General features: G+C 43.3%; 2 protein-coding genes across 2 annotated transcripts in view; one reads left to right on the top strand and one right to left on the bottom strand.

The window, feature by feature from the left end:
* Positions 1–19,446, bottom strand: part of tgm8 (transglutaminase 8) — a 28,566-nt gene extending 9,120 nt beyond the window's left edge. The window contains exons 1-8 of the mRNA XM_079510222.1: positions 19,385–19,446; positions 17,461–17,640; positions 15,679–15,948; positions 14,733–14,851; positions 14,328–14,456; positions 13,571–13,745; positions 13,166–13,301; positions 520–629 (exon numbers count right to left, since the gene is read on the bottom strand). Of these exons, the coding sequence (XP_079366348.1) occupies positions 520–629; positions 13,166–13,301; positions 13,571–13,745; positions 14,328–14,456; positions 14,733–14,851; positions 15,679–15,948; positions 17,461–17,640; positions 19,385–19,400 (1,135 nt within the window). The 5' untranslated portion in view covers positions 19,401–19,446. The remainder of the gene's footprint in view (positions 1–519; positions 630–13,165; positions 13,302–13,570; positions 13,746–14,327; positions 14,457–14,732; positions 14,852–15,678; positions 15,949–17,460; positions 17,641–19,384) is intronic.
* LOC306929233 (nicotinamide/nicotinic acid mononucleotide adenylyltransferase 1-like) lies at positions 2,538–3,314 on the top strand (the record flags this gene model as incomplete). Its single annotated transcript, XM_079509675.1, has 1 exon — positions 2,538–3,314. The coding sequence occupies one exon, from the start codon at positions 2,538–2,540 to the stop codon at positions 3,312–3,314; it is 777 nt and encodes a 258-aa protein (XP_079365801.1).
* Positions 19,447–24,229: the final 4,783 nt, after the last annotated feature.

Genomic DNA, 24,229 nt, shown 5'->3' with positions numbered 1-24,229 from the left:
GTCCAATGTTCCACTGGTTCTAATTTCAAGGAAATGAAACCAAGTTGACCCTTATGGGTCCTCTTGGTTCCATTTGTGCACTCTCGGTAAATCACATTTGCAGTGTGTGTGGGAGTCCCAGAGATAAAGCATGGTATCAAATGTGGGCTCTATAGTTGTGGCCTAATACATTGGTTTTCAAAGTTGAGGGCGTTCCAGGGGGTCCCCTTTTAGTTAAGGGTACAATGCCTATCGCAAGTTGATTTGTCCATTTGTAGTCCAGCCCTATGGAATGTACAACTGAAATACATTGTGCTAATAAAAAACATTTAAAATATTGTTTTGATGCTAATATTAACCTCAGGAATTAAGTATTAAAGGGATTTCTCACAAAGAAAAGAAAAGAAAAGAAAAGGAAAGGAAAGGAAAGGAAAGGAAAGGAAAGGAAAGGAAAAAGGAATGGAAAAATCATGGCCCTTTCTTGCATTGGATTAGAAGGACATTCAATGCATTGCTTAATGCTTTCAGAGACAAGTATACCTTTGCTCCTCTCCTGTGGGGTTGGGTCCAGAACTTGCCAGCCATCATAGCTTCCATCTTCCTTCAGGTCTCGCCGTTTCATCCAGGCCTCCACCCACACATGGAAATTCCTGCATGGCACAATAAACAACAATACGTTTAAAAGGTTTGTGCTCTAAACTCGAGACTTACCAAAGTTAAAGCCATGGGTGCAAGAGGCCGGCATTAAAGTCCACAAATAACGCACTGACAGAAGGACGTTTCAGAGTCAGACCATCATCAACACTTAGGGCAGTATTATGTGTGTCTTAAGTACCAGGTCTTATTACTTAATTTAAGACCTGGAGGCATGGTCAATGCTGTTTGGCCACTCAGAATAGCCAAATGGCATCGATCACGCCTCCGGGTCTTAAGTTAAGTAATAAGACCTGGTACTTAAGACACGCATAATACTGCCCATAATGTCATGACTCATTAGTGTGGTTGCCTAACTAAACAGGGCAACCAGATTATTCCGCCCCTTGTCAAGACATCATCATCATACATCATTATCATACCTTTTATAGCAACCACACTTTTTTGGAAATGTCCTACTTCTACTTTGTAATTCAAATAAATCACACTTGTGTGAAGCGGTGCCTATATTATGATGATGAAGATGTATTGACCCACATGACGTCACAGGGGGCGGAAAGGAATAGATGTTGTCACGTGATGTTGGAGCGGTTAGCACCGCTCAAAAAGGAAATATGTTTGCATCCAAACAGCAGGACACGTCCTTCTGTCAGTGTGCATGTTATTTTGACCCATAATAATGAGTAACGACACATGGCTTCCATGACCAGTCTATGCACATTTTGGGCAAAGTTTTAGCCCACGACCTCCATCAACCTGCTGTATAACCATAAACAAATCCACATCGCTATGACTCAGACATAATAACCACAATAAACAAGCTCGACTATGACTCAGACATAACCACAAACAAACCTGATACACCCATAGGCATATTATGGAGATCCGGTTGTCCATTGCCACGTCAGACCGCTATGCCCATATATGGTCATCTGTATATATGGGACCGACCGAGTTCAAACTTGCCACATATATTATACACTGGTTGTGGGAGTGTGGTGCCCACCGTTGAGTCGTTTGGATAAGCGGGTTGTCCAGAACCGCAGATCCGACTGATATGGGCACAAACCAATATATGAGCATATACTGATGTCAATCATGACGGGAACAATGACTGACAGATATAGATCTCCATATATTTGCAGAAATGGGGCACAGACAAACTGTACAATGGGTACTCTGACAAAGCCCCCGTCAGGCCGCCACTATGACTCAGAGAAATGGGTCTGATCGGCGGTGCGACGTAGGTGCTCTGGTGCAATAGGTAGTTTCTAATGGGAAACGGATGGTTGATATGATAAATTGATACAGCAGTGGTTGCTGGGGTATAATAGGTGGTTGCTATGGGTAAAAAAGGGTAAACAGTGTGGTATGGATAATAGGTGGTTGCTAAGGGTAACATGTTTGCTAGGGTATAATAGGCGGTTGCTAAGGGTAAAACAGGTCATTGGTAAAACATACTTTCTAGGGTAAATCAGAGTATTTGAAGGCCAAATGTGGAGCATTGTGGAATATTTGGGCAAATGATATATTGATGATGTCAGTGAGGAACTCCATATAGGCATGAGTGAAAGGACACAGAGACACATGTGTGTGTGTCTGTACTTGACTCTTTAAATGTTTGTTGACATTAGGTTGTCATGGTTACCCCATATTCTGATCAGAGTGCTTGGATGCCAGTATCATGTAATGGAAGTCCATATTTGGACAACTGCATGAATGAGACTGGTGTCAGAGTGATGACATGAGGGTCGAGGCAGATCAAAGGTAAAAGCGTAGCATGCTTTAAAGTTAGTCTGCCTTTCACACCGTTTAGGGACATTCCTCCAGGGGCATTCACAAGTACGTACGTATAAGTCACACAAGAAGAGGAGCCATTAGAGCAGAGAATCAGCCCAAAGACAATGGAGTCCCAGCATCCAACCAAAGTAGTGCTGCTGTCCTGTGGCTCTTTCAACCCCGTAACCAACATGCACCTGAGGATGTTCGAGATGGCCAGAGACTATCTGGAAGACATGGGCCCATACAAGGTGGTGAAAGGCATCATCTCTCCAGTGGGTGACGGCTATAAGAAGAAGGGCCTGATAGAAGCCCGCCACCGTGTGCAGATGGCCCAACTGGCCATAGAAGACTCTGACTGGATCACAGTAGACCCCTGGGAGAGCGAACAGCCTAAGTGGACGGAGACGGTTAAAGTAGCGCGGCATCACTGCAGGGAACAGGTAGCGGTAGGGCAGAACAAAGAGCTTCAAAGAAGGAGAAAGAGCGCAAAGAAGGAGCAAAGCCCACGGTTGATGCTGCTGTGCGGGGCAGACGTCCTGGACTCCTTCGAGACTCCAAATCTCTGGAAGGAGGAGGACGTGGCTGAGATCCTAGGTCTCTATGGTGTGGTCTGCATCAGCCGCCACGAGACAGATGCTGAGGAGGTCATCCACAAATCTGACGCTCTATGGAGGCATCGTAAGAACATCCACGTGGTCCGCCAATGGGTGACAAACGAGATCTCGGCCACTCGTGTGCGGCGAGCGTTGCGGCGGGGACAGAGTGTCAGGTACCTGACGCCAGACCCCGTGGTTCGCTACATCCAGGAGAACAACCTGTACACCGCCGAGAGCGAGCAGAAAAACGCCGATGTTGACCTGGAACCTCTGCAGAGAAACATGGACGTCTCCTCAAGCTGAAAAGGTGCAAGTCTCCGCACAAAGATGCATGTAGCAGAGAGTGACTCGCATCTGCCTGAAAGACCAAAGAAAAAGCCTAATATCTCCCTTGGCCAAGCCATGTGTCGGATGCACTGTGATGGATTCAGACCCCGGTACTCCACGGTGGTGGACGGACACTTTACACGTGGGCTACCTGACCACAGGGTAATCGTTATATAACGGTGCTAACCCTTCCTATGTCCAGCTTTGAGGGTTTGTGTGAACACAAACATTGTCCTAATACAAACATTGAATGCCATTGATAATGAATGGCCAGTTTTGAGTGTTTGTGTAAACCAAACACAAACATTGAAGACAAAAATAAATGGTGCTTTACATAGATTGTGCATTACATTCACCCATTCACACACACATTCATACACCAATGGCGGAAGAAACCATGCAAGGCACCAACCAGCACATCAGGAGCAATTTGGGGTTCAGTGTCTTGCTCAAGGACACTTTGACACTAACTCTGGGGGAGCCCAGGTTCGAACTGGCAACCTTGCGGTTACCATCCAGCTACTCTACCCCTGAGCCACCGCCACCCCATGAGATGGTGTATGATGATGTATGATGATAAGAGCGCCCCACACTTCACACGGGTGCAATTTTGTAATCACTGCCACCTTTTGTCATTAATGATTACTCTTCAGGTAACTGTGCACGGACATGACAGTGGAGAAAAAGAGACTGGATATATGTGAGACGGGACAATACAGTACAAAAAAGTCTCTTTCCTTTCTTTTGTCTCGAGTTCAATTTCATACTCCACGCTCCATGCATCACGCCACGCTGTTAAGGCTCTGACACACTGAACACGCCATCGACCAGTGTCCCTGACTGCACGTGTCAAATATTCCCATTAATGGAAGCATAAACAACCAGACTAAATAAATAAAATCACACCCGTGTGAAGTGAGGGGCGCTCTTACGATCATATGTCATCATACATCATCTCATTCTGGCCAATCACAATTGGTCTTCAATGTTTGTGTTTATGTAGCACTCTGAATTTAAATGAGAATTGAATTGAATAGTCTCCTGTTCACTAATGGAGAGGTCCTAACAACCTCCTGACAGTAGGGGGCGCCTACACTGCAGGGAACTACACTAGCAGCTACACACGCAGCTACACATCACACTCACAGCTAAACAGGAAGTGAATACTTCAGATGTGGTGTTCTGTGCAACGTGGTGTTCTGTGCAAATGTGCAGCAGAGATAAACAGTGTGCCCTTTCTTCTGTTTTTCAGGTAAATGTAATGAGAAAGGTAGAATAGTGTAATAGTAAATAGAACAGTCTGTTTATCTGTTTAAGTTCAGGTGTAGTTTGATGCAACATGATGGTAGGAATGATCAATGTAATCAGAATGTGTCTGTATGGTAATTGTATTGGTAGTCCACTGAGTTAATACATTAATAGGGATGTAGCCTACTGATATGAATGAAAGGGAAAATGAATAATTGGTCTGTGGAAATGTGAGAAGGGTAAATCCGCGAGGGAGTGTGTTTAAAAATAGAGATGTTAAAATGTTATGATTGTTATGGCTAAGAGTTATACTGAAGATACTACTACTACTACTTATACTACTTAAGAATGTTTGGGGAATCTTTAATGAGGTTTATATTTGTTTTCTGTAATGTGGTTATTAATTAATGGATGGTAATGTATTATCTGAGGTGTCTGTAAAAAACACACATCACACTCACAGCTAAACAGGAAGTGAATACTTCAGATGTGGGGTTCTGTGCAACGTGGTGTTCTGTGCAAATGTGCAGCAGAGATAAACAGTGTGCCCTTTCTTCTGTTTTTCAGAAATAAATCAAAATAATTAAATGATACAGTGGCTGATTCATTCCACGTCAGACCTGTAACATTTTGGTGCCGAAACCCGGGATCCGGACATCAACCTCAGTAACAAAGTTAACAAGAGGACCAAGATTGTTCGTCTATTACCCTGTCCCAGAAAATGGAGCTTGAGGAGCTACAGGAACAGGCCAGTGCTGCATTGGGGAAGCTTCAGAAAGAAGAACTGGTCCAGGTCGGCCTGCAGGCAAAGTGCAAGGGACTGGACGCAGCGAAGCAAAGCAGACGTGGCCTTGTCAAGCTGATTGAGGCTACCATTGATGAGGTGGCCGAGAAGGAGGACGCAGAGGGGGCGTGCCATTTCATGAAAGACTTATTAAACACAATAGAAGGCTTCAAGGGCAGTGGGGGAGAACAGGACGTGCTGTTGGAGCTGAGGAAAAGATATGTCAATCTAGAGATGGAGCAACAGAAAGCCAGAGACCAGATGGGGGAACAGATAAAGTCACTCAGTCAGAGGCTGGGCCAGCCTGACAGCCTGGCAGACAATAGTACCCCTCAAAAGGAGACTGGACTCGCCCCAGAAGTGACTATAAAGAAGGAGTTTAAGATTTGGGGTCAGATTGGAGAAGGCGGCCAGAAGGAGAGGCTGAGCTACACCAACCTGCTCCACCAGATTAACGGGGGTCTAAAGAAACACTATAAAGACTCAGAAATCATCGAAGCAGTAATCCGAGCCATAAGCCCTGGCCTACCATTGCGAAGCATGCTGGAGTCTAAGAGAGACCTCACAATTCCCAAGTTAAAAATCGTGTTGAAGGGCCATTTCAAAGTGGAAAGCCCCTCTGACCTATATCATCAGCTGATCAACCTCCTGCAAGAGCCGAAAGAGACAGCACAAAGTTTCCTCTTCAGAGCCATTGAACTCAAAGACCGTCTTATTGCCACCACAGATGATGAGGGGGAAGAACAGTATGGAGCAGAACTAGTCCAAAAGAAATTCCTCAGGTCAGTGTACACCGGACTGCAAAGTGATTCACTGAAATTTGATATGAGGCATGTGCTTGAGAACACAGCAATAACAGATGAAGAGTTGATTGAACAACTGAACATGTCCTCACGGTTGGAAGAAGAAAGGAGACATAAGTTTAAGAAAACCGTCCACATGAGGGCAGCAACCGCCAGTGAACTACAAACAGACCTGACCATCAATTACAGTCCCATCCAATCGGGAGGAGATAGGCAACAGTCAGAGTCCCCACCGCAGAGTAGTGTGGCGGGGAAGACAAAAGTTGTAACAGAGAAGAGAGGGGAGTCTGCGACTAAAGATGTGGTGCACGAGTTGAGAGCAGAGATGGCAGAGATTCGGGAACTGCTGAAAGACTGTATGGGGCAACGTGGCACATCTCAGCCTGGGCAGCTGATGAGAAGAAGGCAGATTAGGGCTTGTGAGACATGCATGACCCAAGGAAAGATGGACTCATGTGACCACTGTTTCAGGTGTGGAGACGTAGGGCACTTCGCATGGGGGTGTCGCCAGTCCAGATCGAACCAGGGAAACTGAAGAGGACTGCTGAGAAGGGGAGCACTGCAGTTCAGAACACATTCCCCATGAGAGCAAAAACTACAAACGCAAAGCAGGAAGGGGATATGGGCCCTGCAAGCAACAAAGAACAAATTGAGACTCTCCGGATAGGCTTCCTGAACCCTAAGAGTCAAGCTACATTAGTGGATGTGGTAGGGAAGAAATGCATGGTGAACTGTTTTTTTGACAACACCCCAGTCACGGCCTGGTGGGACACTGGTGCTCAAGCTTGTATGGTGAATGAAGATTGGAGACAGACATTTCTCCCACACACCCAAGTGAGACCCCTCAGTGATTTATTGGGACCAGTGAAACTCAGTGGGTTAGCTGTAAATCAAACACAGATACCTTTTTGTGGGTGGGTGGAAATAGAAATCAGCTTTGGCCAAACCAAAAATTCCCCGAAAGCTGTACAAGTACCCATTCTGGTAAGTCCTGACCCAAAAGTGGCTGAAGACCCCATTATTGGGTTTAATGTGATTGAGTGCATACTGAAAGAGGGGGTAACACCAGAGTTAATCTCCACCCTTGGAGCAGTCTTCACCCTGGAGGAAAAAGATGTAAAAAAATTGGCAGAAGTACTCATCGCCCCTGTAGAAAAACATGAACATACGCCAGTGAAAGTGGGAAATGTATGCATTAAAATACCACCTGGGGAACTAGCCATTGTGAAGGGCCGCACACACGCTGGCATTTTAGAAGATAAGAAGGTGATGCTCTTTGTACCAAACGGAGGACTAGACTGGCCTGAGGGGCTAAGCAGTGGCGAGATGCTTGTCACTCTACAGAAGGGGAAATCATCATGTATCAGAATTCCAGTGATGAATTCTACAAAACACACACTGACATTAGACAGGAAAATGCAGGTGGGCCACCTAGAGCCAGTGAGCGGATTATATCCGGCTTTGCGCAGCACTTTTGGGGCCAGTGATGATAAAGACACAGACAAAGAGAAGCATCCGCCAGCGATCAGTGGTAACAGAGAAGAGACCGGAGACGACGGGCCCCCAGAAGAAAAATGGGACCCCCCAGTGCAACTAAACCACCTGCCTGAAGAGGAGCGGAGGAAAGCACAGCAGTTGCTCAGGGAAGAATGTAAGGCATTTTCACGTCATGAGCATGACATTGGATGTATTCCATCATTGAAGATACATATCACTCTCCATGATCCCACCCCTGTGAAGAGAACATACATGTCTATCCCTAAGCCACTGCATCAGGAAGTAAAGCAGTATTTGCGTGACCTGTTGGATAGGGGGTGGATTCAAAAGTCAAGATCACCATACTCCTCTCCAGTGGTGGTAGTGAGAAAAAAAGATGGAGGACTACGGCTCTGTTGTGATTACAGAGAGTTAAACAAGAAGTCGGTTCCAGACAGACATCCGATCCCCAGAATCCAGGACTTAATTGACAGTCTATGTGGGAGTTCCTGGTATTCAGTTTTGGACCAGGGGAAGGCTTATCACCAGGGTTTCGTGGATGAGGAGAGCCGGCCATTAACCGCATTCATCACACCCTGGGGCCTGTTTGAGTGGACCCGGATACCCTTTGGGTTGAGCTCTTCACCTGCGGAATTCCAGAGGGCCATGGAGGAATGCCTGGAGGGGATGAGAGATGACATCTGCTTACCCTATTTGGATGACAACCTGGTCCATAGTCACTCCTTTGATGAACACTTGAACCACATCCGTATGGTATTACAGAGCTACCAAAAGTTTGGCATTAAACTCACGGCCAAGAAATGTGAAATGTTCAGAAGGAGTGTTCGGTTCCTAGGCCGGTTAGTGTCAGAGCAGGGCTACACAATGGATCCAGCAGACATTGAGCCAGTGCTGGCTTTGAAAGAAAAGAGGCCTGCCACCGTGGGAGAGTTGAGAAAAGTATTAGGCTTTTTGTCGTACTACCGGCCGTACATAAAGAACTTTTCACGCCGTGCCAGAGCCCTATATGGGCTGTTGTGTCAGCCAAGTGATACAGACAGGAGGACCGGAGCAGCAGCTCCAATTGAACCCGTGCGTGGAAAGAAAGGTCCCAAAAAGAAACACCACAGTCAGCTGGCCAGTAGTACCCCCATATGCTGGACAGAAGAACACCAGCTGGCATTAGAGGAATTGGTGGACTGTTTGACCAACCCTCCAGTGCTGGGCTACCCAGATTTCTCCCAGCCATTCGTACTACACTGCGACGCCTCCCAGGAGGGTTTAGGGGCCGTATTATACCAGAGACAAAACGGGGACATGGTGGTAATTGGATACGGGTCAAGAACCTTGAGCCCAGCTGAGAAGAATTACCATCTGCACTCCGGGAAATTGGAATTCCTCGCAATGAAATGGGCAATATGCGAGCGTTTCAGAGATTACCTTTACCACGCCTCATCATTCACCGTCTACACGGATAATAATCCGTTGACTTACGTCTTAACCTCAGCCAAACTGAATGCAACCGGCCACCGCTGGGTGGCAGAACTGGCTGACTACAATTTCAACATCAAGTACCGCCCTGGCCGGGCGAACAGTGATGCTGATGGCCTTTCCCGGATGCCCCTGCAAATAGAGAAATGGGATGAGTACACAGAAGACACTCAAGTTAATGCGGTGAGTGCGGCGCTGAAGGGTGTGTCAGTACAGATGGAGACCCTCACCACCTGGATCAGCCCAGTAGTCTTAGAGACTTTGGGTGGTGACACAGTCTGCTCAACATTGTCACAAATCCCTACAAAACAGCTAAAGACTGCTCAGGAAAAGGATGAAGTCATTGGACGGGCCCTGTGGTATCTCAAAAGAGGCCAACCACCCACAAATGTTGAAAGGAGAAGAGAACAGAGAGAGGTGGGCATCCTTCTGAGAGAGTGGAAGAAGCTCCACCTGGACACTGAAGGAATCCTTTATCGTCAGACCCCCAGAAGACGTCAGCTGGTGCTGCCCCGGGAGTTTCTCCCCTGCGTCTACAAGGAGCTGCATGAGGAGATGGGGCACCTGGGAGCTGAGAGGACTATATCACTAGTAAGGGAGAGATTCTTCTGGCCTCAAATGCAAAGTGATGTTGAGCATTATGTGACTGAAGTCTGTGAGTGTCTTAAGCGTAGGAAGCCGAATAAACCCACTAGAGCCCCTCTAACAACAATCAAGTCAACTTACCCCTTTGAGTTGGTGTCAATTGATTTTTTGCACCTAGAGACATCCAGACAGGGCTATGAATACATTTTAGTGATCATGGATCACTACACAAGGTTCGCCCAGGCTTATGCCACAAAGAATAAATCTTCCAAAACAGTGGCTGAAAAATTGTTCGAGGACTTTGTGCTTAAGTTTGGATTCGCGACCCGGTTCCACCATGACCGAGGTGCTGAGTTCAATAACAAAATGATGGCAAGATTGCATGAACTGTGTGGCATCCAGAACTCCATGACAACCCCGTATCACCCCCAAGGGAATGGGCAGGTGGAACGGTTCAATCGGACTTTGCTGTCAATGTTACGGTGTCTACCTGAAGAACAGAAAAGAGATTGGCCGAAATCCCTCCCCAAAGTAGTGCATGCCTATAATTGCACAAAACATGAGGCAACCGGGTATTCCCCCTTTTACCTACTTTTCGGGCGCTCCCCAAGACTTCCAATTGACTTAATGTTCAACCTGAATCCAGATAACTCAGAGAACACACATGCGGAATATGTACAAAAATGGAGAGAGCAAATGACAGAGGCCTACCAGATCGCATCCAGAGCAGTAGAGAAACATGCTGAAAGGGGGAAAAGCCATTATGACAGGAAAGTGTATGGCACAGACCTACCGCCGGGAAGCAGAGTCCTCATCAGAAACCTTAATGAGCGAGGTGGCCCAGGCAAATTAAGATCCCATTGGGAAGACAAAATACATGTTGTCATGGGCAAGAAAAATGAAGACAGTCCCGTCTTTGAGATCCGACCAGAGGATGGAAAAGGAAGGAACAGGATAGTTCACAGGAATCTCCTTTTGCCTTGTGACTCACTCCCACTGAGTCGAGACGTTGATGCAAAGAAAAGGCAGAATCAAAGAAGGCATCTTCAGCAAAGACATGTGGCAACTTATCAGGGACAAGATGATTCAGATGAGGAGTATGAAGGTGTTCTCATTCCTGTAATTCCAGTGGGAAAAGAAAACAGTTCAATGACCACCATGCTAGATGACATGGATATGGATAACGGCAGGCACGAAGGTAATGTTGAGGCAACGGGAGGGGAAGAGGAATCTACAAGTGAGCCAGAGCTGGAGACGGACAGCCTAATAGCCCCGGAATCAACCGGGTCTGACGAAGAATCTTCAGATGGGGAAGGACAGGACAGCTCCACTGATTCGGTGGACAGACAGGATCAAAGACTGTATCCTACCAGGAATAGGAGAGCACCGTTGACCTTGACCTATGACAATTTAGGACAGCCATCCCTGGGTCAACGAGGGGCCGGGGTACAGAGTCTGATAGTATCCTGCAACCAGAGTGCAGCGAATGGATTTTGGAGACCATGGCAGATGTGAAGCACAGCAAGGACTAATTCACACAGTCACTCCTTACCACAGAGACTCTAGTGTATTTGAGACTGTGAATGACTATGGACTGAAAAGAAAATGAGAGAAGTAAACCCAAGGTAGCTGAGAAGTGTATTAAAAAAAAGTGATGTGTTTTTTTTCTTTCTCTAGTGGGGGAGGGTGTAGCACTCTGAATTTAAATGAGAATTGAATTGAATAGTCTCCTGTTCACTAATGGAGAGGTCCTAACAACCTCCTGACAGTAGGGGGCGCCTACACTGCAGGGAACTACACTAGCAGCTACACACGCAGCTACACATCACACTCACAGCTAAACAGGAAGTGAATACTTCAGATGTGGTGTTCTGTGCAACGTGGTGTTCTGTGCAAATGTGCAGCAGAGATAAACAGTGTGCCCTTTCTTCTGTTTTTCAGGTAAATGTAATGAGAAAGGTAGAATAGTGTAATAGTAAATAGAACAGTCTGTTTATCTGTTTAAGTTCAGGTGTAGTTTGATGCAACATGATGGTAGGAATGATCAATGTAATCAGAATGTGTCTGTATGGTAATTGTATTGGTAGTCCACTGAGTTAATACATTAATAGGGATGTAGCCTACTGATATGAATGAAAGGGAAAATGAATAATTGGTCTGTGGAAATGTGAGAAGGGTAAATCCGCGAGGGTGTTTAAAAATAGAGATGTTAAAATGTTATGATTGTTATGGCTAAGAGTTATACTGAAGATACTACTACTACTACTTATACTACTTAAGAATGTTTGGGGAATCTTTAATGAGGTTTATATTTGTTTTCTGTAATGTGGTTATTAATTAATGGATGGTAATGTATTATCTGAGGTGTCTGTAAAAAACACACATCACACTCACAGCTAAACAGGAAGTGAATACTTCAGATGTGGGGTTCTGTGCAACGTGGTGTTCTGTGCAAATGTGCAGCAGAGATAAACAGTGTGCCCTTTCTTCTGTTTTTCAGAAATAAATCAAAATAATTAAATGATACAGTGGCTGATTCATTCCACGTCAGACCTGTAACATTTACGCACTTTTGTCTTCAATGTTTGTGTTTATATTATTGAGGAATAATAATCGCCTTTTGCTTTGAGCCTCCATGCAGAACGGACAGCTGTCAGAAAAGAAACAGTCCTCTGTAGCACTCTATTGTATCTGTGTAACCCTAAACGAAGTACGTACCAAAACACATGCACGCACACACACGTGGTCTGTGCCATACGTCGGCACTCCAAAAATAGATCCGTTGTAAATAATGGGTGCATTTGGCCTGGCCGCGGTGAGCGGTCCAGGCACCTATAGGCCGGAAATCCAGCCTTACAGTCTGTCGTGGGTTCGAGTCCCGAGCCCAACGAACTTTTCTGCGTGTCTTCCCCCCACCTCTCTCCCCCTTTCCTGTCAAGCTACTGTAACCTTATCAATGAAAACAAAAAACGAAAACAATGGGTGCATTTGATGATGCACGTAGAACAGTTTAGGTATTTAGCAGACGATTTTATCCAGAACGATTTACAATAAGCAAGGTAAGGACATAGTTATATAAAATGCAGAGAGACAGTGCATGTAGTGCCTCAGTAAAGTAGGATTACAGGTAATCCATGCAGGAACCTATAATCAGACTAAACAACAATTTACTAAATAATAATAAGCACATTGAAACTATATACCAGGTAAACGATTAACCTAGTTTCTGTCTAATAAACATGAGATTTAAATTACGTTGTAACCTTGTGGTTAGAAAAAACAAGCCTATACCAAAGAACAAAATGACCAGGGTAAACTGTCTGCATGGTCGTCATAACTAGGTCTGTTTGTAGTGTGCCAGGGTGACAGCTAGGGCTTTTAGTTGGAGATCACCTTTTGTCTGCATGCGGCACCGTCGTGCGATGAGAGTATGAACTCACCAAACACTGTCCTTGGAGTCCCTGGGCCGAACTCCGTAGCCTGCGTGGAACACGTCAATGGTCAGGCTGCCGTCTGTGTCGTGGGCTGACTGGAAGTTGGTGACCACACGACATGGAATTCCCAAGCACCTCATCACTGGGGAAAAACAAAAACGCAGACTTATATAAGTAGAACAAGCACTGAGCCCTGTTGTCATGTCATTATGTCATATGTCTGTCAAGAAAACAGCCTGGTCACATGGTCCATGTACTCGCGCAAGCCCATAGACTCCAATGCATTCCATAAACCTCCGGTTGTCCTTATGGAGCCTAAGTCTAAGAGCCGCCATTGGACTGGCCCCATGAAGTGAATGGAGTTTGCGTAACTAAACACTATAGCTCACATTAGCTTCATGGGTTCTTTACCTGTGCACATGACCCCGGCGAACACCCAGCACTGCCCGTACTTCACCGCTTGACAGTTATATTTGCGCCATTTCCGCAGGATTTCGACACTTCCGTTCCAATGAGTGGGCGGGACGCCACCGGAATAATCACTCCAAGAGCCGGCCAGCACTCCTTTGTCATCTAGAGAGTTGATCTGCACAAATAAATACACAATAGTAGAAGACTGGTACTTTTACTTATAACACACAAGTAGAAATACTCTGTTACGAGTAAAAGTACTGCATTCAAAATTGTACTTGAGTAATGAGTACAAAGGTATTGGCTTCAAAATATATTTATATATTTATTACAAAAAATTAAAGTAGCCTACTCATTTTGTAAAATGACCTTTCAGAATTCAGAATAATATTATCGGATTGTAGTAATGCATTATGTATTCATCATTTTAAAGTAAAAGTTACCTGTAAACTGTACCCTAGGATATTACGACGATTGAAATGAACTTAAATGACATTTATCCACTTGAAACCCAGCATCACTATTCTGGGGGGAAGATTCACCAATTTTAGCTGATCTTTTTAGGTCTGTCGTACTAGTAAGTATAGAGGGTTTAAGAGGTTAATCTGAAGTGACATTGATAAACCCTAGAATGCCACGTCACCCCCTTTGAGAGCAACTGGTCTATAAAAACGTCTGGGTTTCCGAGGCTACTGGTCTACACTACAGGCTAGCAGGGGCTATAAGCCTTGCCTTACCTACCTTGCGTTTGCCTTACCATAGCACTGACCACTCTGCTGACATAGATGGGGTTACAGCGAGCGGAGAGGTCATCAGCGGGGTCTTTCTCAAACTTGGGGTTGACGTCCAACAACTTCAGACAAATGTCCACCATGTCTTCCTCAAACTGGACAGCGAGAGAGACAAAATATTGAGTTTAATAAAGTTTAACACGTTTTGTTTTGTTTCTCATTATCATTGTTTCTCATTATCAGATGTCTGTCTGTCTGTCTGTCTGTCTGTCTGTCTGTCTGTCTGTCTGTCTGTCTGTCTGTCTGTCTGTCTGTCTGTCTGTCTGTCTGTCTGTCTGTCTGTCTGTCTGTCTGTCTGTCTGTCTGTCTGTCTGTCTGTCTGTCTGTCTGTCTGTCCTCTATCCAACCCCATCATCTAATGTAATGTTTACCTGTCCATAATCCCAGGCCATAGCAGAAATGTATCTGTCTGTTCCTCTGTAGATGATTCCATGTTCGTTCATCACATATTCCTGTCTCTCGGCTTCCTCAGGAAGATACACTGGATCATCTACACACAACACAATAAACATCCAGTCAATCGACACAAACCACAAGAAACAAGAAAATATGCACACACACACACACACACACACACACACACACACACACACACACACACACACACACACACACACACACACACACACCTATTCATCTATCTATGTACACAAAACCATAGACATATATAAAGGCTAGATGGCTCAAGGCGGAGTCTCTGACGTAGTTCACCTGGTGGCCATCTTGCTGAGGGGCTACAGTACAATATGTTCTATGGCAGCTCAAACAAAAATAGTCATAACTCGCTCAAATCTTGACAGATTCACAAACGGGTTGGTTTTTTACAAACGTTATCAACGTGGCTATGATTCAGGACGCGTATCTGCTTAATGTTATTTTTTATATGAACGTCATATAAAAGCATATAAGTATGCGGACGTCTCTGACGTTTATAACAAATCAAGCCGTTTGAAAATCGGTTGAAAATTGAGCAAGTTATGGAAATTTAAAAAGTACATGCACATAGACACAATGTTATGCTGCCCCTCGGTAAGATGGCCGCCACGTAGCGACGTCGCTCTCCATTGGCCAGCAGCGCGGGTGAGCCCTCTAGCCTTTCTTATATATATCTATGCACAAAACACCCTCATCGCCCAGCTTCCCTTCCCCGAACACGGGCCAATGGTATTCGTATAGATGTCCGACAAATGCACCACGGTGGATTTGAACCCACAATCTCAGCAGTAGTGCACCCGAGTGCCCCTTCTTGATGTCCTTTAATGAGACAATTAATGGATCTGTTAAAGTTCAAAGGTGTCTCCCTCCCTCCATTTGTACCTTTACACCAGGGGTTAAAGAGCAGCACCAGCTTGCCCATGATGACTTCCCGTTCGGCTGCGGACATGAATTTCTCGCTGGTTGCAGACAGGCAGTAGGACCCTACGGGAGCGTCAGCAGGGGGCGTCACATCCAAGACCACGCGGCCTTGCTGAAGGGCAGAACCCTTGTTAAGCACTGCCTTCCATTTGGCCTTACTGGTGCAGAATCCCTCAAGGCCTCGGATACCAAACACAGCCCACGTGCCGAGCTCCTCTGAGCCCCTGGGAACTATACAATTTACAATACAAGTTTACAATTTACTAAAGGCTCTATGCATAGCAGCCTATTGTAAATAAATTGGGCCTCTTCCTCACTTCCTTCGTAGGTGTTACCAATGATTCTAATGAAGGCTGTATTCAGTTCTGGTCAAACAGAGTCAGGGTGCTGATATTGTGCTGACTGGAAAGACTTTGCTACACCAGTAGTGAGACTCCAATTGGGGTCGAGGGACCCTCATTGTCCCTTGATTGGGTTAATTAGGGTTGTGTAACGGGTCCATTTGGTTCCATTTCTACACTCAGAGTTATGGGCTCCTTGTTGAAATTAAAATGTTTGAGAACCACAAAGCTACACTAAATGGAATTATGGAACTGAGCCTTCATTGGTAATGGTAACACCTGTGAAGAAAATATGGAAGAGGCCCAATTTCTTTCCAATATGGCTGCTGTGCATATTGAGGCGTTTAGCTATCCAGAGCAATTTACAACAGGCAAGGTAAGCAACACATGCTGTACATCAAAGGCAGAGAGACAGTGTAGTCACTACACTATAGTTTACACTAGGCTACACTGTAGTGCCTCAGTAAGCTATAGGATCACAGGAAAACCAAGAACCTTGCAGCATCAGTCTAAACAACAATATACTCATAAAACAAATGTATATCACATTGAAACCATAGGATAACAGGTCTAGATCTAAATAGCATGCTATCTTTTTTTGTCAAGCAAAAACAGGTTTATTGACCAAGGTATGTCTGCATGTAGCTCTGGTCCATGGCTCTAACACATTAGAGCTATGGATCAGAGCTAGTCTGCATGGTGATCATAACCAGGTGGAGTGCTAAGGGCTGAGATGGAGTCTGAAAAGATTTCTTCAAATCCTGTGAGGAACCACAACCACACAAGGTCGAAAAACACACAAAAAAGGTCAAGCTTCAATGGCCTTTTTTTGCAACCTTCATTGTGATATTTCTGACTCGTAAAACAGAGGCTGGTTGTGTCTCAGCCAATCACAGTCTAATCTCATCTGACTGTGCACAACACCACTGTTTCCCAAATGTTGGGTGGGGTCCCATTTGTTACTGCATTGCCTATTTCTCACCTAAAATGTTTTCATATATATTTTATACAGTCTATATTTTATAATATTTTAGTGTACTGTTTTTTGTAATGCACCGCCTGGCCATCATCTTGAATTATCACAACAGTAAAATAGAGTAATCTATCTTCTTGATGTAATTGGTGGAATGTGGTTACCTGATGAAATACAGACCTGATGATGTAGTAACACATTTGTTTGACATACCAGGAAGAGAGATTGGACTTTTAGGGACTTTTGACATGAAAATACGAATACCATGGGGAAAAAAAGTGAATTATATCTCTTATGACCACAGATATGCTCTAAAACTGTGAAAACTAATTTATTTTTCAATTTCAAATTGTAATACCAATACCATATTATCCTGTGAAGAACCATGTCAAACAAAAATAAAAGAGCAGATCTAAGTTCATGCGGTACCTGTTTGAACAGAAAAGCGGAGCTGGTCGGTGTCAGGATTGTAAGGTCGCAGGAGGTCAACGGTCAAGACGAACGACTGCCCACGCCGCACAATCAGCTGGTCATCTGTGATGTCACTGGTGTGGTGGGAGGAGTTATTGGTCTGACAGTGGAAGTCCACCTTATTGAACATTGAACGACCTATACAAGACAAGAGGTTCAAGAGTTATACCAGTGTGTTAATGACAGTGGTGGAACAAGTATTCACATTTTTTTAATTAAGTAAAAGTGTCAATACAATATTTCACAAGTTTTTAAAATGTGCAAAATGTCTTTTGAAATAGCCGAACTAGCTGAGCTCACAATGCGTCACATCGGCTATTTACAAATGGCCAAAATGTATACATGGCTGAATTGGTTAATGTATATTTTGTAATAATAATCTAAATCTACAAAGAAACTATAGTAACTAGTTACTATAGTTTATTAAGTGTATTAGTTTATTAAAAAACTAAGTTTTTTAATAAATAGTGCAGTAAAAGTACAATATTTGGATCTAAGATGTAGTGGAGTAGAAGTGAAAGTATTAGAAATTGGAAATACTCAAGTAAAGTACAAATACCTCACAATTGTACTTAAGTATATATGTTACTTTCCAGTTTCCACCACTGGTTAATGAGAGTCTTCCTTGGCCTATGGCAGTTTGACATATAAAACGTCTGGTCTCCGAGATTAGCTTCGGACTCAGGAGCAGGAAAATGATCCTCATTCCTCACAATGTTAATTTCTCAAATTCTACTATACTTATGGGGACGTTTGGTAACGCACGCAGACAGACAGACAGACAGACAGACAGACAGACAGACAGACAGACAGACAGACAGACAGACAGACAGACAGACAGACAGACAGACAGACAGACAGGAATGCAGTGTGCCTTGATGTTTTGACTTTTAAGTTTACCACTGGGCTAGTTCTGCAGCCACGCCGTAAAAATAAACATTTACAGAGTGATAAGCACTAGAAAACACGTTATAGTCTATTCTGCAAGGATTTTGACTTGCCCTTTGGACAAACAACATTTAATACCCTATGACAAGTTACTTTACAATCTGTATTGCCCTATAAAAACGCTGCTTAACCATATAGATACCATATAGGTACTTCATACCTTTGCACATTGTTCTCGTATGTTTTTATGCTTTGTTTCCTAATGTAATGTGCTTCACTGTCTGCCTGTTTGGTTTTTATGTTTTGTGTGGGGACTGCGGATCATAGCAGATGTAAACTAGCATATTTTCTTAATCCGGTGTATTTACGTTGCATTCATATGTAATATGAATGCAAATAAACAAATAATTAAGTAAAGTATATCTATCCATCCAGCCATCCATCAATGTTCAAAATGTATTAAAACATATTTTGAAAAATAATAGCTAATCTTCAAGCTCCACGGACTGTGTCCGTCTCTCTCACTGTTTCATCCTCCACCATCTAAAGCAGCAGATCTGAAATGCTGTAAAAATCAATCAAGTTATAACCTGCCGTCCGTAATATCTTCTCATAACAAAGAGAGTTAATTGCAACGGAAACGCCTGGAATTAAAACCCAGGTTTCTCCTGCATGCGAGACCAAATATCTAGCGGGATACCTCTGGGTTCATGTGCTTCAGACAGGGCTACTTGCCAACCAGTGGGTGTCCTACCATACACCAGGGTCGTAGGGAGAAAGTAGCAAAAATAGCCGATCTACAAACACAAAATGCATCTGAATCCTGAAAAGTAACAGTTTTGGACATATGAGGTTTTCACCCGACAGCAACGTTATACTGTATGAACTCTACACCATACAGATAACAAATTGTATTAATTAAAAATAATTCTGGATTGCAACTTTAATCAATTCAAATAGCCAATTCATAATAATAATTTGTTTATTTACTTACTCAGATCCACAGCCATGTCTGTGTTCAGTGTGTTGCGGTGGAAGTCACAGGGAGCAGCAGTGTGTGTACAGTGTGTACAGTAGGTGTGTGTGTCTGTGTCTGGTAGTGTTGCTGTCATGCAGCCGTATAAATACCTGCCCAACCCGTCTCATTAGAATGTGATTCATGATACAAATCTATGTTGCAGTGTTAGAAACCTGTGTGCCTTCAATGCAGGCACACAGGTTCTGGGGTGAAGAGGTGACTTAGATGAACCCTGTAGCTTTCCTACTCAGGCCAGCCCTGGCCTGGCCTGGGGTATTCAACCAGCCCTGGCCTGGGGTATTCCAGTCAACTAAGTAGGGACAAGGTTTTTAAGTGCTTAAACTATTGTGGGCTTCTAGGGTAGCTGAACGTCCTGGTTTGACTGGGACGGTCACAGTTTTGTGTCCCGAGTTGAGACAAATATCAGAGGGGAAAAAAAACACACACACACACACACACACACACACACACACACACACACACACACACACACACACACACACACACACACACACACACACACACACACACACACACACACACACACACACACACACACACACACACACACACACACACACACACACACACACACACACACACACACACACACACACACACACACACACACACACAGTACAGTCTGTACACTGGGACACTGAAGCCTGATTTACATTTCATTGAATAATTTTCAGTGAGCAAGGTGCTTAATAAGAGTCCTGTGTTAACTGTAACGTGGCTTGTCATTCCATGGTTATATTGTGCAGCCAGGGAATAAACGCAACACATAAATGGAATGAACAGAGAGAAAGGATAGAATGCGTTCGATGCAACAAAGAGAGAAATTGAAGGAAGGAAGAGATAGAATGCACATGAATTCATTGAATTCAATTGGCTTAATTGGCATTGTTTGAAACAATATTGCCAAAGTGATTTTATGCAATACATTTTACCGGTAGTCATTAAAACATGTGCGTCAGTATACTGTATGTGTCAGTACTATGAGTGTCTCATAATTCTTAATAGTTATAGGTTCACCATGAGAAGAGTGGTTTGTGTTGAATGATGATGAGTGATGATTTCAGTTGTGCAACATCTTTTTATGACCGTGCTGCTGCTTGATGTGACAGTGACACAGAAACAGGTGTAGAGCTGTTGATGGGAATTTACTGTAATAGTTCTCTGTTTGAATGGTAAAGATTACGCAAATAAACAGAGACAGAAACTTTGTCAAATTATCTAGGTGGGATACATTTATTCCCAGCGAGACATACCATTACAGAAATACATGGAAAAGTCACATGCAATTTGGAGATATAGCCCAACAAGTCTAAATCCAAAATGACGAGGGGTAAAAATCACACTGACTAAACAGAAATTGACTGCTTAAATACAAACTAAGTCTCTCAATGATGTCATCTGGGTCCGAGAGTCTGCCCTTAGTGAGAAAGAGTCTCAATTTACTGACCAACCAGAGGGTGCAGGCCTGTCTGTCATTGAGTGACAGGACAGTTGCCTGCACAGAAAATAGCAGATTCACAACTTTAAATGAATCCAGGATAAACCTTACATATGTGCACAGAACTATACTATACATATAATATGCTAAGAATGAAATGACAGATGGAAATAATTACCAATAAATTACAACATGACAACTGAACTGAACTGATGAATGAACTGAAGATTAAAGTGTAATGGTCCATTAAGGTATTGCATGTGATCCCTGTGTGATGATGCATCAATGTTGTATGTTACTTACTGGGAAGACGGACATCATGCAAGAACTTCCACAGAAAAGAATCCCATGGGAAACTCTACCGGTACTACCGGATTGCCTGGGTGAGTCACCATTATAAAGGAAATAATCCCATAATCAATTAAATGTAATGTCTGCTCGCTGCTCGCTTATAAAATTGCAATGAACAGCATCACAAGTTTAATCTGGAAGGTTAATTTCCCCCACACCACACCCATACACCTGATGCTGTACTGTATGTATCATGTTTCCGAATGGGAGAGAAGCAACTTAGGAAAGGAGTTATCAGTGGAGTACCACTGACTCTAGTCTCTAGGATTGTTTGATGACGTTGATGGTGTGGTTGAGTTTAGGAGGATGACACGGTTCAGAGACGGGATGAAGGAGGAAAGTAATTTGATTTGTGTGACGTTCGAAGGGGAACTGCCTGAAAGAATTTATCTAGGATATATCAGCTACAGAGTCAGGCCATATGAACAAGCGCCACTCAGGTGCTTCTGTTGCCAGGAGTATATGGCCATGTTGCTTGTGCAGAGGAGCCAGTAGATGCAGGAGATGTGGAAAGACGAAAGACAGAATGTATTGATAGGAAATGTGAGGAAGAAGAAGTACCGGAGAGGTGCATCCAGTGTAAACAAGTGTAATGCTTTATGGTGTCGTCCACTCACAGTTAACAGTTTTTTGTATTGAGCTGTACTTGAAATGTACTGTAATTCTGCAAACTGTTAATAAATAAATCAAACAATCAAGCCATGGTGCAGGAGCGGCAATCTGTCCTAAAGGGGAAGGGGAGCTAGTCGGGGTTTTGGTTTATTTTATTTTATGTATAAAGTTTTACACACAAGTTCAGTTGGTGGCGGTAATTCACCTCTAAAGGTATGCCAACCGCCATTAAACGCGAACGAAAGAAGAAGAAGCTGCCAGGTGAGCATTATGCCCAGGAGAGCCAGTGGGGACGAGACAGAGTGGAGCCAAGAAGACCACACCCACCGCTCAGCAGAGTGATAGACGCTCGCTATGTCCCCGCCTTTATCGTACATCCCTGTACGATAAAAGGTACATTCTGACTTGAGTACATTTACTCTATTACATTATACAACTACTCTTCCCACAACTAAATTAATGGTTGAACTCCACGTTCTTCTACCTTCTACCCGTTATCTTAATGGTTTATGGCTTTGAACGCCTATATGGTCTGAGTATAATATTCTAATTACTTGCAAGAGGGGTCTTCTGCATTTTGGCGTTAGTGCCTGGTCCTTCGAACTTGTTGGGTTAATAATTATACATCAAAATTCATTTTTATTTAACACTAGAGGTATGGGTGTTATCTGGTTTTCAATTAGAGAGAGGTTTTTCCTATATACAGTTGGACAACAAGGACAAGGACATTGGCATTGCATATCACTTCCTTTATGGCAGTGGTTCCCAAACATTTTAGCTGCAAGACCCAAAGGAGAAATGAGATGTTTGAGCGGTACACAAACTAGTGAAAATAGTATATCTACAAGCTCACAACGCGGCTATTTTCACTATTCTGTAATTTGGTAATGTATTCAGATCTACTGGAGCATAACTGACTCATTGGTAAAATATTCATGAACTGACTCACTGGTCTTATTCGTAAGAGTTTTTGGGTGGCAGCTGGAAGACAAATGTCTTAGCATTGTGTCAGTGTTAAGGTCTGTCTGTCTTTTCTGTAGATAGAATGTATCAGTCTTTCTTAATCAGAATATCAAAAAAACTGGTTTCAGGCACATTATGTTCCATTGTGAATTTCTATAATAAATTGTATAGGATCACAGAACAGAACAGAAATCAAATATCCATGTATCGGAAGCATACAGATGTGTGGTAGCCTAGGACTAGACAGGTACAGCTTCAGCACACATTCCTTTTCAAACTGTCCGTAGACATTTGCTACTGATGACGAGGCCAGTGCTGCACCCACAGCCACTCCCTTTGTCTGTTTGTAAATGTTTTTCTCAAAAATAAAAAGGTTATTGTTCATAACAACTGAGGCCAGCTTAATGATGAAGTCATTTGGTCGATTCTTTCATAGTGATTCAATATCATATGCCAGTATAGTCTTGTAGCTTGACGATCAGGTCTGATGGGTCTCTAAGTGAATGGGGTTCATGTAAGCATCCACACATTTTGACAAGGGTTCTCCCAACAAATAAGTACTGTATGACCATCTTATACATTATCTATCTTCACTGAATAACGCATTTTCAGTCATTACTCTTTCAGAAACATGGCTTTCAGAATCAACAAAAATGAGAGAGGGGGAGGTGGTGTGTCAATTAATGTGCATAACAGGTTTCAGTTCTGTTAGGGATTACCTTTCTCTTGAGCGTCATTCATCTGATATTGAATCCCTTTGTTGAAATTCCTTCATGTTCGTTTTTTGCAAGTGGCAAGAACGTTATAGTATATCTATCTATATTGAGTCGATATAGATAGTCGATATTATCGACCCCCTGATACCGATATAACAACTTTCAATGATATTCTTACATTAACACTAGACTTAATTAATTAATAAGTATATTATTTTTATGCAAATACTTGTACTACCATGTTACTACCGCCGTTATAGTATAAACAAATATACAGGGAAATTGTTGTTTCTGATAATACAAAGCACATTTGTCTTGCTGATGTGAGGCTAGTGTTGCTTTAGTATACTAGCTACCGTTACTATTACTGCTATAGTATACAGAAGTGTTTTCTGCTGTAGTATACACGTGTTTTGCTGCAGTCAATGACCTTATGATCTTTCTCACCCTGATGAAGACCAGTTAATGGTCAAAACATGTTGGCTGTTGCCTTTTTAATTTAATAAAGGCCTGCCTCTTTTTTAACTTTGAGTGCCCGTATCGCCTATCTTTTTTCCAGACCTTATTGCATAATTGTATAATTTAATTGAATCATTATTGTTCATTTGTCTAATATATAATCATATGGTATGTCTTCAATCATTACATGTAGCCAAGCTGATTAATATTGTTAAACAATATATTTTTTTTAAATGTTTTTTTGTGTGGCTTTCACCTTTA

The sequence above is a fragment of the Electrona antarctica genome (assembly GCF_951216825.1).
Source record: "Electrona antarctica genome assembly, chromosome: 9".
NCBI classification, from domain to species: domain Eukaryota; kingdom Metazoa; phylum Chordata; class Actinopteri; order Myctophiformes; family Myctophidae; genus Electrona; species Electrona antarctica.
The sequence above is the reverse complement of the archived record's forward strand: the minus strand, read 5'-3'. Positions and strand labels throughout refer to the sequence as shown.